This window comes from Hemicordylus capensis, chromosome 6, assembly GCF_027244095.1.
Source record: "Hemicordylus capensis ecotype Gifberg chromosome 6, rHemCap1.1.pri, whole genome shotgun sequence".
NCBI lineage: Eukaryota > Metazoa > Chordata > Lepidosauria > Squamata > Cordylidae > Hemicordylus > Hemicordylus capensis.
This window is the reverse complement of record NC_069662.1, coordinates 51,686,253-51,703,817: the sequence shown is the minus strand read 5'-3', so window position 1 is coordinate 51,703,817 and position 17,565 is coordinate 51,686,253. Positions and strand designations below refer to the sequence as shown.

The 17,565-nt window shown below is 45.2% G+C and overlaps 1 protein-coding gene across 4 annotated transcripts in view; it reads right to left on the bottom strand.

Moving 5' to 3' along the window:
• The window catches only part of WNT3 (Wnt family member 3), a 61,399-nt gene that overhangs the window by 6,066 nt on the left and 37,768 nt on the right, over positions 1-17,565 (bottom strand). For all 4 annotated transcript variants that reach the window (XM_053266118.1, XM_053266119.1, XM_053266117.1 and 1 more), the window contains exons 2-4: positions 8,398-8,639; positions 3,969-4,234; positions 223-706 (exon numbers count right to left, since the gene is read on the bottom strand). In XM_053266118.1, the coding sequence (XP_053122093.1) occupies positions 227-706; positions 3,969-4,234; positions 8,398-8,524 (873 nt within the window). In that variant the 5' untranslated portion in view covers positions 8,525-8,639 and the 3' untranslated portion in view covers positions 223-226. The remainder of the gene's footprint in view (positions 1-222; positions 707-3,968; positions 4,235-8,397; positions 8,640-17,565) is intronic.

Below are 17,565 nucleotides of genomic sequence, written 5' to 3'. Positions count from 1 at the left end.
ATAATCCCCAGGCCCAGTGGCCTTTGGATGGGGATTATGGGAGTTGAAGTCCAAGAACATCTGGGGGCCCAACGCTGAGGATCCCTGGCCTAAGGTCACCTGGGGAGTTTGCAGCAGAGGTGAGATGTGAACCAGGCTCACTTTGTTCAGTCACTATGCTGCACCAGTTCTTGTTTCATTTAACTTCTGTCCTGACTGGCCCTTCACCCCACGCATACTCACCTTCTTATTTGCAGGTGTGGACGTCATAAACCCGGATACATTCCTGGCAGCTGACATAACAGCACCAGTGGAAGATGCAGTGGCACTTCTCCTTCCTCTTCTCCGTCCTGGTGTTGTGGCCACGGCCACAGCAGAGTAAGTCGCACCCATCAATTCCATGCGAAGTCACGTTGCACGTTCTGTCCCTGGTGCCAAATGAGCCAGTCTCGGGGTTGGGCTCACAGAAGTTGGGAGAGTTCTCGTAGTAGACCAGGTCGCGCTCTGTTGGTGGCTTGAAGAGGGCATACTTGGCTCGCAGCGTCTCCACCCACCCGCGGGATTCCCGATGTTTCTCTACCACCATCTCTGAAGCGCTGTCGTACTTGTCCTTCAGGTAGTCACCAATGGCCCGGAAATCTGGCTGGGCCCACCAGCACGTTTTAACTTCGCAGCTGCCTGAGAGGCCATGGCACTTGCATTTCAAGTGCATGTGGTCCAAGATAGTCTATCCAGAACAAAACAACACAAGCCTCTGTCAGTTTGGAGAAGCATCCATGGAGTTATGATGCTAGGGATTCTCAACCAGTGGTACTCCAGATGTTGCTGAACTACAACTCCCATCATCCCTAGCCACAATAAATTGTAGCTGGGGGTGATGGAAATTGTAATGTAGCAACATCTGGAGTACTATCATTTAGGAACCCTTTTCCTAAAGGCATGTTTCTCTCCATTAATGCTTCCACCCTCCATTCAACCCTATTAGTGGAAAGAAAATTTGTACCTGCCCCCCTTCTAAAGACAGAAAAAACCCTCACATTTGGCTGCCTGGGCTAGGTACTCAAAGAACCTCTAGTTGACTGCTAGTGATGCCAGCTGGAATCCCTGACAGCCAGTCAGAAGCTCTGAGAGATTTGCATTTGTAGCTGATTGGTGCTATAGAGTTGAGCCCATGACAGAATTTGAATATAGGTATCTGGAATCCAATCCAATTCATCTATGGCATTCCTATAAATACATTTTGAGAACTGCAACAGTAGCATTCTGAGTAGGAAGCATCTCTCTCCTGCTCCTCCATTTCAAAAAATCTGTTTACCTTGGCCTGATTCAAACACAAATTTGAGTCTAGATTTAATGTGGGTTACCAACATTAGTGTGATTGTGTGAACCTAAGCTAAGCTGATTTATGACGTGAGAGTCATGTCTTAGAATGGGTTCACACAACCATGCTAATATTGGTAACCCACATTAAACATATATTTGAACAGCACTTTTAATGAAGCTTTTGAAACAATGTGGTTTGTTGGACAAGTTAAGGGAAGCTCTCCAGGAACTGAGCTTGCTACAGCAAAACTAAACACTTTCAAGGCAACTCAAAGCTCCTTTTTGTAACTGACAAAAACTTACCAGAACTTCGATAAAATTCTAACTCCTTGGCAAGTTAACAAAAGTTTAAGTTTGTGACCTGGATTGAAAATTTCCATGTGCTGCCAGAAATCAACTTAACAATTAATTGGGGAGGGGAAGACTTTAGTAATGTTTTGTTAATCCTGAGCTGTTTGATAGTTCTGTGTTAAAGTTTTGTAAATGAAAATTCATGTGTCGATGAACCAAATAGATGAGGTTGATATTAGAATATCACCTTAAGTGGTGCAGCGGGGAAATGCTTGACTAACAAGCAGAAGGTTGCCAGTTCAAATCCCCGCTGGTACTATATCAGGCAGCAGCAATAGAGGAAGATGCTGAAAGGCATCATCTCATATTGCATGGGAGGAGGCAATGGCAAGCCCCTCCTGTATTCTACCAAAGAAAAGCACAGGGCTCTGTGAGTGCCAGGAGTTGAAATGGACTCGATGGCACACTTTACCTTTATATTAGAATATACCTTTAGACTATTTTTATTGATTTTTCTTATCAACAAAACCCACACATTACATATCACAGAGGAAATGATAGCATATAAATAATTGCAGGTTAAACAATTTCTCCTAATAATTCATAACAGATAAAATGGAATAAATGGGAAAGCTTTAAAATGGAACATACAACTGTACACTGTTACAATTTGCATTCCAAAAGTGAACAATTGAGGCAGTCCTCCATGAATTTTTATCAAATTTTTGTTCCTTTCAAATTACTAAATTTTTCAACTCTTTCATTCCTGCTGTTTGCCAAATTCTTTTCAAGTATCCCTCATGAGTGTAACTGCTTTTCCCCAACTGACTAAGTTAATTTCTAGCAGCAAATCTAAGTCATAAGATTCAGCCTTCCATTTCATATCACAGAGAATTGTTTAAAGAGCCCAAAGATGACTGAATGAATTATTTGTATCCCACCGAGCAGATGAAGTTCTTGAAGTGGTGGCTTACAAAGTATCTTAAAAAGACACTAAAACAATCTGGATTTTAGGATCCCACATTGGGAGGAACTTCCCCTCCCAAGCTGCCAGAGATGTCTCCTGCAGCTTCTGGTTCTGGTTCTGGGTGGAAGACACAAGAGGTACTGGGAGTGGAGGGGAAATCCATTAATCTGTGACAAATTATTTCTTGTCAGTAATACACTTTTATTTTAGGGCAATGCCACCAAATAAGATTAAAGTCAGCGAAACCACATCTCAGCAAGTGGCTGAGCTTGTCATATACTCATATATATTTCTTGAATCTTAAAGCGTGTCAGGTACTCTTCATCAAATGGATTTAATAAAACATCTATACAAGTGTTCCACTCTTTAGGAAGTCCATCGAAAGTGTGAATGGCCTTATCTTTTCACTTCCTTATGGCATTCTTCATTTCTTCTCCAGTGATCATTGATCAAGGCCTCCAACTTTTCTATATGTTTGTCCCATACTCTTGGATCTCATAATTCTAAGTCTTTCTCCTCACTAACATCCATATATAATTTCCTTGTAAGAACTATAACTAAACAGCTGCCCTTGGGTAAGGTATGCCATGATAGCAACATATGTAGTATGGACTTCCCCTCATTTTCTGTTCTCTGATGGGACTGAACTATGGTAAGAGGGAGGGGGGATTCTTTAGTAGCAGGGCTTGTGGGGTTAGAATCAATGAAGTAGGGGTAAGTAGTGGTATATGTGTGTGACACAAGTCTTTGGGTGCTTAGTTTGTGGATTCGAAGTATTTCCAGCGATGGAGCCAAGAATTCAGGACAGAGCTAGAGCTTTATGTTAGGTCACAAAGAAAGAAGAGAATCAAGGACATCTGCAACTCACAACAAATGCATAGACAGGACAGCTGCCAGGAGTGGTGTTAACCAAGTGAAGAGGTCTTCAGTTTCGTAGAGGTCACAGCAATGCCATTATACTGAGCAGGTTTCTAAAGGAGCTGAACATTGCTTTAGGAACATAGGAAGCTGCTATATACCGAGTCAGACCATTGGTCTATCTAGCTCAGTATTGTCTACACAGACTGGCAGTGACTTTTCCAAGGTTGCAGGAAGGAATCTCTCTCAGCCCTATCTTGGAGATGCCAGAGAGGTAACTTGGAACCTAGATGCTTTTCCCAGAGTGGCTCCATCCCCTAAGGGGACTATCTTACAGTGCTCACACGTCGTCTTCCATTCAAATGCAACCAGGGCAGACTCTGCTTAGCTAAGGGGACAAGTCATGCTTGCTACCACAAGACCAGCTCTTCTCTTGCTTTGATAATGATTAAAATCAAAGGAGAGCACCAGTCCTAACAGCTGTTCTATTGATATAGAATTAGGTTTATCCACAGATGTTTCAGAGGAAGATAAGGGGAAAACAACTCACTGTTCTTCCAGCTTCGTTATTGTGCCTGTTCATGGCCGAGCGAGCATCTGGGCGGTTCTCTCGGGCATCTGCAAACTCCCGTGAAACCAACACACCGAAGTCGGCATCCTCGCTGCAACCTCCCCATTTCCATCCTTCCCCTGGTGGGCCCTTGTGGTGTGAATCACAGCCGCAGATGGTTGACGTGCCCTCCGCACAGGAGCGTGTGACAGCAAAGGCCACACCCGCTGAGGCGATGGCGTGGACAAAGGCAGATTCTCGTGTGGCTGCAAGCAGGGGGGAGAAACGTCCTGGAGGTGGTTTTGCTGGTCATTTAATGTACTGAAATGACATTTCGCCTTCCTGGCTCTGACATAGTAATTATGGCTTTTGCTCTTGAGAATTCTGGTCAATATTTCTAAAACCCCTCCTTCATTCCTATGGAGGGCAACCACTATATTTATGTATGTTATTCATTTTTAAAATTATACCCTGCTTGTTTCACTTGTGAATTCAGTCTGCTTGCAATAATACATCAAATCACAAGAAAAATACAAGGAAACAGCAGTGAAGCAATAAAGCGATTCACCATAAGTGCAGCCATAAACATAAGAACGCAGAAATGTAGAAAGCTACCAAGTCAGACCATCAAGCTCAGTATTGTCTACACCAGGCCTGCTCAACTTAGGGGCCCCCAGATGTTTTTGGACTACAACTCCCACAATCCCCAGCCACAGTGGCCAATAGCCAGGGATTATGGGAGTTGTAGGCCAACATCTGCAGGAGGGCTAAAGTTGAGCAGCCCTGGTCTACACTGACTGGCAGCTGCTCTCCATGGTGTCAGACCCTCCCAGCCCTACCTTCAGATGCCAGGGTTTGAACCTGGGATGTTCTGCACGCAAAGCTGAACCACTGAGGCACAGCCCCATTCTACACATGAACCATACGAAAGCAGCAGGGACCAGTTACCTGGGACTAGCATTGTATGTTCATGATGTTCCTGCCTACCATGTAGAAATGGTGACAGATCTGAGGGTGCTAATTCCCAAGCGATGTACTGTGAGTAATTAACAATTGAAGGAATCCTATGAAAACAAATAACCCACCCATATGGAAGGCTGCCTGCCCTGTCTCTGAATGGTGTACTATTCGGGCATGGCCCCCTTCCAGTCAGCCTTTGCTGAGGCTGGGTCATTCTGCCACATCAGGTCACTGGATCCATTCAATCGCAATTGATGCAGGAACACAGTAGGTGTTACACTGAGGCATTGGGAAGTTCGGGCTCCTACCATTGGTCTGGCTCTTGCCATCTGCCATTTCTGTGTTTATACTGACTTTTTAAAAATTGAAATTGTATGTTTTGATACATTGTATTGTATGGGGTATCACTGACAACCACTTTGAGAACATGTGTTGACAAGCCGGATCTAAATTAATGGTCCTGGGCCATGGTCTGAAGGCACTTCAGACAACCACCTTGATGACGTTAAGCAAGTCTGATCAGTACCTGGGGGGATCCCCAGATGTTGTTGGGCTACAATGCCCATCATCCCTAGCCTTTGGCCATTGATGATTGGGGCTGTAGTCCAACAGCATCTCAGACCCAAGTCTGACCCTAACCCTGCCATAGAGGCCACCTTGGATTCCACTCTGGAAGAAATTTTAAATAATAATAAACAACTTGCCCTCAAAGAAGGATGCCTCTAGAGCAGGGTTTCTCAATGTGTGGGTCCCCAGATGTTATTGGACTTCAACTCCCATAATCCCCAGCCCCAGTGGCCGTGGGTTGGGAATTATGGGAGTTGAAGTCCAATTACATCTGGGGACCCACACGTTGAGAAACCCTGCTCTAGAGGAGAGATACATGCAGAAAGGAAGGGAATGGGCTCCTTTGGGTGAGTAATTCTTTCTCATACAAATGTTAAATGTAAGCCTTTCCCAGCTGTACATGGGTTAAGTGTGCCTTCCCGTTTGAGGTCAGGAAACATGTGCCTCTGGGTGGGATGAGAAGTTTTGGATTTATGGAGCTAAAGTGGTTTCCCTACAGACCTGGAGGGGATATCTTGAGATACTCACACCAAAGCCCAGGCATCTTTTGAGACTGTGTTAGAGAAGTGGTCATTTTTGGAAATAACACTCAGCAGGATTGAGCCCCAGATCCGTTCAGTTTAGAAATTTAAAAAAAACGGATGATATTCTGGTGTGTAAAAATAATCCTGCAAGGGAAAGAGCTGGAGAAGGCTGCCTCAGAGTTGGCACCTTGAAATCTGCTGGGATTTTTCATGTCCATCCTTCTTTTTTTGCGGGGTGGGGGGGGTGGGGGTGAATAGTCTGGAAAAAGCCACCCCCCTTACCCCTCCCTCAGGCCCTGGAATTCTCTTGTGTTAGGGGATGGGGGTTGGGGTTGCCTCTGAGCGATTTCCCAGTGATAAAATTGAAGTTCTCAGGAGCCATGAAGGGGCGAAGGGGGGCAACGCTTGGGCGGATTAGGGGCTCTTGACAGAGCTTCACTGTGATGGTCTCCTATCCAGACCCCGTTACCTGCTGGGACACTCAATTTCCCATTGTTCACCATGTGTCACACTGTATTACCCACATAATGTAGAATGTTTCCGCCAGGCCCAGCGGTACCCACGCTGGCATTCCCTGCGGCCACCCCTTGGCAACGGGGCCTGCGTTCACCCTGCCCTGCCATCCCCCAGTGAGCCCACCAGGCAGGCTAGGAAATCCCCTATTGAGACCTCTGATGCCGGTCCTCCCCTCCCGGGCTCTGAGTGGCAAAAGGGCGTGTGAATGGCGCGGGGTTGTGAAACAGTTCGGGGCCTGGAATGATATCCCTTGCCCTGCTGCACAGTAGGGATTGGAGCTTAGCTCTTTTCTCCTGTATATAAGCTCATTTTCTCTCCCTCCCCGCCACCCGCGCTGCCTTTAAATCTCCTGCGTTTTCTATCCAGTCTCCTCTTTAAATGCAAATTTGTCATCTGTGTCACAGCTGAAAAACACCGCTGGGTTATCACAATGCTGTAGGCCATTTTGCAGCCTCCAGAACTGGCCTCTTGTTTTCCCTAAGCATAGAGGCCTTTAAGATATAGGTTTTGTTATACAGGTTTGTTCCATGGAAATGTAGCACAGCTCTCTCTTCAGCATCTGATTCACTTGTGATTGCTTACGTTGGTAGTCTTCAACCTTCTCAGACCTAGAATCCTGCCTTTTAACCCTGCCCTGAATCATGAGACCCATCTTTTATTATCCCCCCCCCCGCTACCATCTTATATTCACCTTATACTCACTGAAGTGGTTTACCAATATCTGGATCATATCACTGCAGGTGGGGGCTCATATAATCAAATGCTTCTACACACACACGCTGCACATTAATATGTTAGAGAGAAGGATAATCTAGAGCCCTTCTTTATAACATACTAGTTTTCTATGTATAGGATTGTTTTGTATGGAGGGACATTTAATCACGTGAGCCACCATCTGCAGCATTAAGTAGTACTGGACAGAGACTGGCTTACCACCTCAGTGAGAACTAGGCCTTTCTCCATCTCTGTCTTCTTTCTTCTCTGTCTGCTTTCAAATAACAAAGATCAAAGACAGTACAAATAATGTACTCAGATGTGATTAAGTTATAGGTCAAAACCTACCAGATGAAGATAGGCTCAGCTAAGATTGCATATTCAAGGCAAAGAACAACTTGACTCTCTTACTGTCTCAGCAACCTTTTTGGCTCAGGCACATGCTAACTTTCCTTGAATTTGAGCTGCTTGGTGGCTCAGCCCTAAGGTCTCACAAGCAGATATAACTCAAATCCCCTCCGATTCCTTCTGCCTATCCTTAGGATACAGACACCAATTGCCAAGTTTCCCAGGGTGGACTTGCAATCACATCATCTACAGCGACAGCAGAGAAGGTGAGAATGTCCCTATTCCCCTAGATATATTTTATACTTCCCCAGATTTCTGATTGTTCAGCTGTGTAGCAAAATTCTTTTTCACCATGTGCTCAGTTACCACTTGGCAAATGGTTATGCGCACTCACCCTATAGGCTAAATCAATTCGATGTTCTTTTTATTTCCCCATGTGGTTGGTTGGAGGCAGTCTTTGTGTGTGCCTCCCTTTGATTTTTTTTTTTAATTTAAATAATATAAATTGGAAGTCGGGGAATTTTCAGTCAAATCTCCCAGCTCTGGTTAGCAATAAACAAATTGAATTAACATACTTCTTACTTGAACTTTCAGTTCAAGGTTTAACATTCAGGTGTTAGATTCAGATTCATTTTGAAGGAGTGAAATATACTCAGTTGGACAAAGCATGTGCTCTTCCACTAAGCCAGGGGCTCCAAACCTTGGGTCCCCAGATGCTGTTGGACTACAACTCCCATAATCCCTTTGGCCATTGTGGCTGGAGATGACGGGAGTTGCCTCTAATGTGGCATGTGCCATACCTTTATCTAGAACAGGCCCAAAAATGGCCAAGCTGTCATCGATGGTAGTGCAGTTCCAACGCCGGCCTCGGAACTGGTGTTGGCACTCCTGGATTCCCAGCTTCACGCCCTCAGCCACGCTGGGCATGATCTCAATGTAGTTACGGCAGAAGCGAAGCTGCTTGGGCACTAAGCCAGGGATGGAACCACACAGGATCGGCTGGGACCCCAGTGAGGTGTACTGCTGGCCTAATGCAAGGGACCTGCAAAGAGAGAACATACAGTCGGATGCTGAAAAGGCACTGCTGCATACCGTTTGGAAACCAGGGACCCATAACTCTTGCTTCCACCAAGATATGGACCAGGATATCCTCAATACTTCTTTATATAAAGCATAATTAATGTGTGGAATTTGACACCATGAGACGGGGTGATGAGCACTGGCTTAGATTTAATTTTTTTTTTTTAAGGCAAATAAAACAAAATAGTTGGAACCACTAACTATTCTGTGAGCAGGAGGAAGAGAAGGCGGAGGAGGAGGAGGAAGAAGAAGAAGAAGAAGAAGAAGAGGCGCCACAAAGGCAAGAAAAGCCTACCTTTTGTTATTTGAATGATTTGCTGTCTATTGATTTTATAGAAGTCTCTCCGGGAGCCCCGTAAGCTGAGGGGAGCAGACTATAAATGCATAAAGCTAAATTCACAGGAGATTTGGCTGCTAATGGCTATTCACTGTAATAGTTCAGTGGAGCCTCCATTTCAGTGGGGATGAACAGTGAAGAAGGCCATTTTATGTTATGTACTTATATCTATGTAGATCACTTTGAGCCACCTAATGGCACAGCAGGGAAGTTACTTGCCTAGGGAGTAAGAGGTTGCCAATTCGAATCCCTGCTGGTTTGTTTCCCAGACTATGGGAACCACCTATATCAGGCAGCAGCGATATAGGAAGATGCTGAAAGGCATCATCTCATACTGCGTGGGATATGGCAATGGTAAACCCCTCCTGTATTCTACCAAAGGCAACCACAGGTGGGCTCTGTGGTTGCCAGGAGTTGACGCTGACTCGATGGTACAACTTTACTTTAAACCGCTTTGGGAACTTCTGTTGAAAAGCAGTATATAAATATCTGCCGTAGTCATTGCCTGAATGTCCTGCTTGTGAGCACTCACAGGCCTGAGTCTGGCTGCTTTTAGAGTGCTGAGGGCTGGAGGGACCAGCCTTGATTTGCTCCCGCAAGGCGATCCTTGGCACTTTATGGACCATGTTGGAAATCTCTTCAACTTGAATGGCCTTGGGAGTGGGATGGAGTGGGGCCTGGGACTCAAACGTGAAGATGGACACCAGCCAATCCCCACTCCTGCCTGTGACCTCCCTAGCACCTTTTCTTCAGAGAGGCAGGCGGGTGAGAGCAAAGAGCAAGCTGCCTCTTGGCTGATGGGCCTCCTCTCCCTCAGGGGCCCAGGGCCATTCCCCACCCCCGCCCCCACCCCCGCACTGTTCCATTATAGCTCTAGCCCTGCTTGGGACACATCAAATCATAGAAACTAGCTGGCCCAGGCGCAGAGCATCAGCACCTCTAGTTCTCCCTCGTTCTCAGTCCCCCTCCCTCATTCTCAGCCCTCCACCCTCTTCTTTCCTCCTCCAATGTTTTTTTCTCTCTTTTGCTGCTTTTTCGGGCCACCTGCCGCTTTCTCCCCCCCCCCTCCGCCGGCAACCACCACTTTCTTCCCGCCTCCCACCACTTTCTCCCCCCCCCCAGCTGCCACTTTCACTTCCCCCCCACTGGCCGCCACCACCTTCTCTCTCCCCCCTGCCACTACTGCTTTTGTTTTCGCTTTCTCTCCCCACCTGCCTGCCTGCCCTCCCACCTGCCCATTGGCTGGCCTGTCCATTGGCCTTATGTCCCCTGCCACCATCACTTTCCTCTCCCCTCCCCTTGCTCGTGAACTCTCACGAGAGCTGCCACACATGAGAGTATCCACGGGTACATCTTAGAGAATTAGATAGATAGATAGATAGATAGATAGATAGATAGATAGATAGATAGATAGATAGATAGATAGATACCCTAGAAGCTCTGCCCCAGGACACAATATCTAAGGCATTCCTGCAAATTACCCATCAACCTTTCTTTATATCTGTACATAAAAACATTTCTCCTTGTCCTGAACTGCGCCCCCCCCCCAGCCATTCCATTTTCTGTGAATCCTTTTAAATGTTTGAAAACAGCATGAAGTTTTATAAGGAATAACAGGGCCTTGCCCCTAAGGAGATTAACACCTAAAACAGAAAGTGGGGAAGCCAAGGAAAATACAAGGGACAGAAAACAAGGGGCAGCATTGAGCAAATGTAATTACCCAAACTTGGTAGCAGTTGGGGATGGGGATTAAATATAGTTTTGAGGAAGGAACTGAAGGAAAGGAGAGAGAGGTGGCCCAAAGGTAGGTGAGCTCCATTCATAGGGGGCAGTCAGGGCCATAGGGTGGAAATAGGTTCCATACATAAAATACCTGATTTGCCTGCTTCTCTAGGCCATACTGTATGGGTCTTTCTCGGATCCTTTCCAGCTTTTAAAAACAGAGTGCCCAGACATTATCACATTACTACTACTACCACCACCAGCTCACAAGGAAATGGTGCTTCTGTTCTTAATACCTTTGTAACAACTCGGGGCAGGCCACTGTCATTTTAAGAGATTTCTTAAACTGACTCAGGCCGGGAAGCAGCAGCTTGCCTTTTGGCATCCAGCAACACTTCCATGGCTGAGGTAAGATTTGAACCCGGGCCCAATGCTCTGCCCGCTGAAGCACACTGGCTCACGCAGCCATCAAGTCTGAGAAAGTGGTGCATGCCAGGACAACATTAAAACCAATTATACCGCCTCATTTGTTGGCTACCAGCATTACTTTAATACATGGTGTAAAGATCAAAGCCTTTGCTTGCTTTCACCGAGTTGGTTCAGTCATTTAGATCTTCTCCACTCAGTGCCTCCTGGCTATCCCCGGTGGCAGTGTTGGTGATCTTGGCAGCACATTCATTTTCAGCTGCTAAGACGGCAGGAGTTCATTCCAAGTGACTGCAGCCATATCTCTGGCAAGCCTAGGGCACATGTTATGCCTGCCCAAGGTACATGGTTCAGAGACAGGGTTTTGGGCTGCACTGATTAACTACACGTCTATACTGCTCCATCTGGGAGCATTGGCCAATTTACAGATGAAAATTGAGAAGCCATAAAACAACAATCAAAACAGTTAAAAGAATTTAAAACAGCTTAAAAACAAATTTAAAAACCACGGAAGGTGAGACTAAAATACATTGTTTTAAGGGCTCTCTTGAAGGCCGTTCATGTGGATAAATCTCAAATCCACGTAATAACAGCAGGTTGAGTAGAGTAAAATTGAGTTTGTAAGGTATAGGATATATGTTTTGAATTACTATAGCAATGGCTGAATTGTATAATTAGTGATTCGCACAGATTGGCGAGTGGGAAGTCAACATTTGTTTAATTGGATGTAATGAGATTGTTATATTGTAAAAACCAATAAAAATTTTAAAAGTGGGATAAATCTCAAATCCACACCCAGTTTTTTCTAGGAAAATTCTGGGCTACTGTATTGTACTCTGCCACTGAAGGCTGCTGGTCCAGACTCCCGACTAGGAATGGCTGGCCACCACAGGGACCATATTGCAGCTCAAAGAGTTATATTGGTTACAGCTGCTTTCTGGGCACAATTCAGGGGGCTAGCCTTAACCTTTAAATCCTTATGCAGTCTAAGGATCTAAAGGTTAAGGCCAGCCCCCTGAATTGTGCCCAGAAAGCAGCTGTAACCAGTATAACTCTTTGGGCTGTAACATGGTCCCTGTGGCCAGCCATCCTTAGTCGGGAATCTTATACAGTCTGTACTCTGCTTATGTTAAGAGAGACCTCCTCCTCTATATCCCTCTCCATGCATTGCCCACCTCTCTATGCATTAAGAGTCAGAGTATTGGTCTATCTAGCTTAGTATCATCTACACCAGGGATTCTCAACCTTGGGTCCCCAGAGGTTACTGGACCAACTCCCACAATCCCCAGTCCCAATGGCCTTGGCAGGGGATGATGGGAGTTGAAGACCAACAACAACTGGGGACCCAAGGTTGAGAACCCATGGTCTACACTGACTGGCAGCGGCATTTCAGGAAGAGGTCCAGTTCTACCTGGAGATGCCAGGGATTGAACCTGGGACCTTTTGTATGCAAAGCACAGGCTCAACTGCTGAGCAAGGAGCCTTCTCCAAAGGTACAGACAGCCATACGGTTCTAGGACTTTGGTAGGCACTCTTCCCAGGGAGGTTTGCCTCGCTACCTTTCTATCCCCCTTCCGAAAGAAAGCGAACACATTCCTTGTCCACAAAGCACTTACTTTGCCAGAATCCGATCTTTATTAGAACCAGTTGCTGCTCTTTTAATGGGAGAATTGTTGTTTCATTATTGCTTTGAATTTCTTGCTGTTCTTTGAATTTTTAACAACCTCAAAATTAATTGCTAACCACTCTGACACTATTGCTAAAAGTATGTATATACATCATATACATCCATAATACCTTCAGTGTGCAATAAAGTATACACACACACACACACACACACACACACACACACACACACACGTTTTTGGTGCCCCAGATAATCTCATGTTGTTCTATGAGCTTCCCGGAGGCTTTTGAGCTGTCCCCTTTTGGAAAAAGAATGCTGGGATGGATGAATTTGGGAGCCCATGATGCCTATAAGTTTAACCCAGTGATTTTCAAAGACTTTTAACTACTACGACGACTACTGCTACTTAAATACCACTTTTCAACCAATAGTTCCGAAAGTGGTTAGAGAAATAAAAATAAATAAAGATGGATCCCTGTCTCCAAAGGGCTCACAACCTAAAAAAAGAAACATAAGATGGACACCAGCTACAGCCATTGGAGGGATGCTGTGCTGGGGTTGGATAGGGCCAGTTGCTCTCCCCCTGCTCAATAAAGAAAATCACAATTTTAAAAAGGTGCCTCTTTGCTCAGTTAGTAGGGGAACGTTTAGGGAGCTCTGCGTCCTTTTGCCAACCAATCTTCCCTAGCATTGTGAAGGCACAGGAAAGTTGCGCATGCGCACTCTCAGTTCATAATGGTGGTACAATCCAAGAAGACTGAGAAATGTCCCATACAGGTTGTCGATGCATCTAGATCAGGGATTCTCAATTTTGAGTCCCCTGATGTTATTGGACTTCAACTCCCATAATCCCCAGCCAAAGGCCACTGGGCCTGGGGATTATGGGAGATGAAGTCCAATAACATCTGGGGACCCAATGTTGAGAATCTCTGATCTAGATCACGCTCCAGAGTGCTCTGCAATGCACAGCATTCTCACGGCAGATGTGCAGGCGTTCCTTAGCCAAAAGAAAAACGAGGGGGGGGGAAGTATAAGTAGAAAGGATTTCCCTCCACGAGAGAGAGTCTGAAAATCTAACCTTCATCTCCATCTGAAACAAACCGTCACTATATGTAGCTGCAGGTCATATCCACCCCTTCTCTATCCTCCCACTCCTTCCCCACTGCCAGTATTCAGATCAGAGGTTCCTTGGGCCAGGGACCTTTCTTCTTGCCTGCTCACATTGCTCTGCAAAGCAGCACATATGAGGACAGCCCACTATAGCAGTTCAGTCCTGGAAGGCAATGCTCCAGTTCATCCCATGTGGATTGAAAGATCTGTGGGGCAGGGGCTGCCCACTTGTGTATTCTGTAGGGCATCTAGCATGCAGGGCTGGATACATTTTTAAACACTAGAGGAAGTCAGCTGTGAATCTCCTATTTCTAGGTGCGAAATGGGAAACTAGGGCTGCCTGGTCAGTTTCCTTGCATGGGGAGCTATCCAAGAGAAGGTGCTGAACCTGTGGTCATGAAGCCTGGTAGCCCACCTGCATGAGGCTTTAATTGGTCCACTATGATGTGACAAGATAGAATCTTCCCTATTTAAATGTCTGGATTTAAATGCACAGGCTGTTATGTCCAAAGGGCTCAGTAAGAGCAATGGCATATTAACAAACAGGGGAGAGAGGGTTCCCAGATCTCTCAGTCCTGAATCAAAGCATGGAGGAAACAAAAGAGAGGAAACCAATATAGGAAAAGACAGAAATGCACTTTTAAAAGAATTTCCAATAATCTTGCCACTATCCTTAGGAAAGCTTTTTTAGATTATTATTATTTGCAATTTTGGGATCAGAAAGTCCCCTTAAATTAATTTATATTCAGTAATATTGACTCCCCCCCCCCCAAAAAAAAATGTTCATGAAAATCTATTAAAAGCAAACCAAATGCTAAAAGGTTTTCTCAAATCCAAAATCCTTAACTGGATTGGTATGCAGATAATTATTTTGGGGGGCGGGGCGGGGGGAACCATTTGATGCAGCTTTTCAAAATCCAATGAATGTCCCCAACTGAGAGATGGATTTTCTCCACCAAGCCCCTGCTTAGCAGTTTTGAGTGTTGAGATTCCCCACCACCACCACCTCCTATGTGCAACCCTAATTCAAACTCTTTATCTCATATCAACAACGCTAGTTCCTTTGTGAGATGCATTTGAGAGCCAGTGTGGAGGTCTTGGAGGAAGAGCGGGATATAAATGTAAATGTAAATAAATAAACAAATAAATAAATAATGGACAGAGGATTCTCCATGGATCAGGAAGACTAGGACACAAATTCTCACTCAGCCACCAAGCAACCTGGGTAGCCCTGACCTAATATTATCTATTATTATCTACATTTTATATCCCACTCTTCCTCCAAGGAGCCCAGAGCAGTGTACTACATACTTAGGTTTGTCCTCACAACAACCCTGTGAAGTAGGTTAGGCTGAGAGAGAAGTGACTGGCCCAGAGTCACCCAGCTAGTCTCATGGCTGAATGGGGATTTGAACTTGGGTCTCCCCGGTCAGTCCAGCACTCTAACCACTACACCACGCTAATAACCAGCTTTCTGCTTGAACCACTCCACACATCATTATGAGGATAAAAATAGATAACCTGATATATGCTGTCCAAAGCCTATTGGAGGAAGGGTAGGCTATAAGCATGATAAAATGGGATGAAAACAGTCCTACTCACCTGTATATAAGCCCTATTTACAGAGTATGTTCAACACATGTACTATCTGTGTACACAGTATACACATGTGCAGATGTGTATACATGTATAGTAGTCACACATTATGTTCAGTGCATGAAAAGCAGTACGTCTCCTATCTGTACTCTGCCTTAGGGGTCCTCTACCCAGGTTCATTTTTAAAATGAACTCATGGACAGTCATTTGCACAAAAACATGCACATTTGTACAGACACCTGGACACATGTTCAATGCCAATGGGGCTATAAACACACGCAAAGCACAGCTCTGAATGGTTCTCCTTCCATGTCTTCTCCGAAAACTCAAGCACATGGCAGCTTCTTCACATAGTAAGCTGTTTGCATCAAACCACTCCCCAGGTTGCTCTCACAGGGTTTACCACTGACATGGAACAGGCAACCTGAAGTTGTGCTCCAAGCTGCCAGTCAATGTTCGTTCTTTCTTTCCCCCCCCATCTGTGTGCGGAATGAGTTTTGTTCTGGGCAGCAGTATCAAGGTAGTGTGCGCGCACATGCATTCAGAGTGGGCCCTTCTGGATTCCGGATTCACCCTGAGCAGGATCTAAATTTAACTGAGCAGATATCAAAAGGCTTGTGAGCGCACACACATGCACAGACCTTAGAGGGAACACTGCTGCCACAGTGTCATTGTCTGCAAATAAAAGTCAGCAGGGCTGTCAACGGAGTAAAGGCTGTGGGGTTGGCCCAATGTCTGCCTTTATAACTAACTTAACCGATGATATTTAAACAAATGTACACAATACCAAAACTTGAGATATCCAGTGAATTGTGAGAATGTAGAACTGAAATGTCAGGTTTCATGTAAGATGGAAAGGGTCTTTTTAAAACTTCTTTCATTTTTCATCGCCTATTACAATAACATATCACAACCAAAATGGTTTCTAAAAATGCACAAATATGTCCTTAGCTCTCTCTGATTAAATCGATCTCCCATCAGTTGATCAGCTAAAGTTGTAGTCTCTTGGACGAATATTTATTTACCGCTTTTCAACAAAAGTTCCCAAAGCAGTTTAAATAGATATAAATAGATACATTTAGCCGGTAGTTGACACATACAGGCTAAAGGTTTGCCATCTTACTAGTTAGTCTTTGTGACTGGATATCTTTTTCACACAACTCTTTAACATCTGCTCCTACATCCATTTGTCCTCTTGCAAACTGTCTTCATTACAATTTCCAGTTTCCCTCATTCCTACAACTTCCTATAGTGCCATCCCTTGTTACTACCTCCTATTTTCCAGAAGAGTTGGGCATGATCTCAAGCCCCGTTGGCAATGCCACTGTTCCCCAGAGCACTGTTCCCCAGATCATGGCTGGCACTTAGGAACACAGGAAGCTGCCATATACCGAGTCAGATCATTGGTCCAGCTAACTCAGTATTGTCAACCCAGACCGGCAGTGGCTTCTCCAGGTTACAGGCAGGAGTCTCTTTCAGTCCTATCTTGGAGACGTAGGGATGGTGGTGGGGGACTTGGAACCTTCTACATGCAAGTGCTCTTCCCAGAGCAGTCCCATTCCCTAAGGGGAATATCTTACAGTGCTCAAATGTCTTCCATTCATATGCAACCAGGGCGGATCCTGCTTAGCAAAGGGGACAGTTCATGCTTGCTACAAGTTCCCTTTGCTTATGGGACACAGGATTGTAGAACTGGGAAGGACTACAAGAGCCTTCTTGTACACACACACCAACCACCCATCATCATCATCCAGCTCACGCAATCCAGTGGACTATCATGTGCCACAAGGGGAAAGCAGGTGCACTTCAGAAAGCCACTTACAGAGGAAATTGTTCTTAGAGACTGGAGCACATGAGCCAAACCATACTCTAAAGATGAAGGCAGAAACGGTTGATGTCTAACCACTAACTGGTTCTTGGCCCCAGATGTGTGGTCTTGCGTGAGCCATCTTGGGCATAATCAAAATCCACCCATTATTCTATTGAAATTATTATTAGACACAGCCCTACACCTCTTGTCTCTACTATGGTGCTCAGGAAGAGGGGATGAAGCTTCTCCTAATGGGAGGA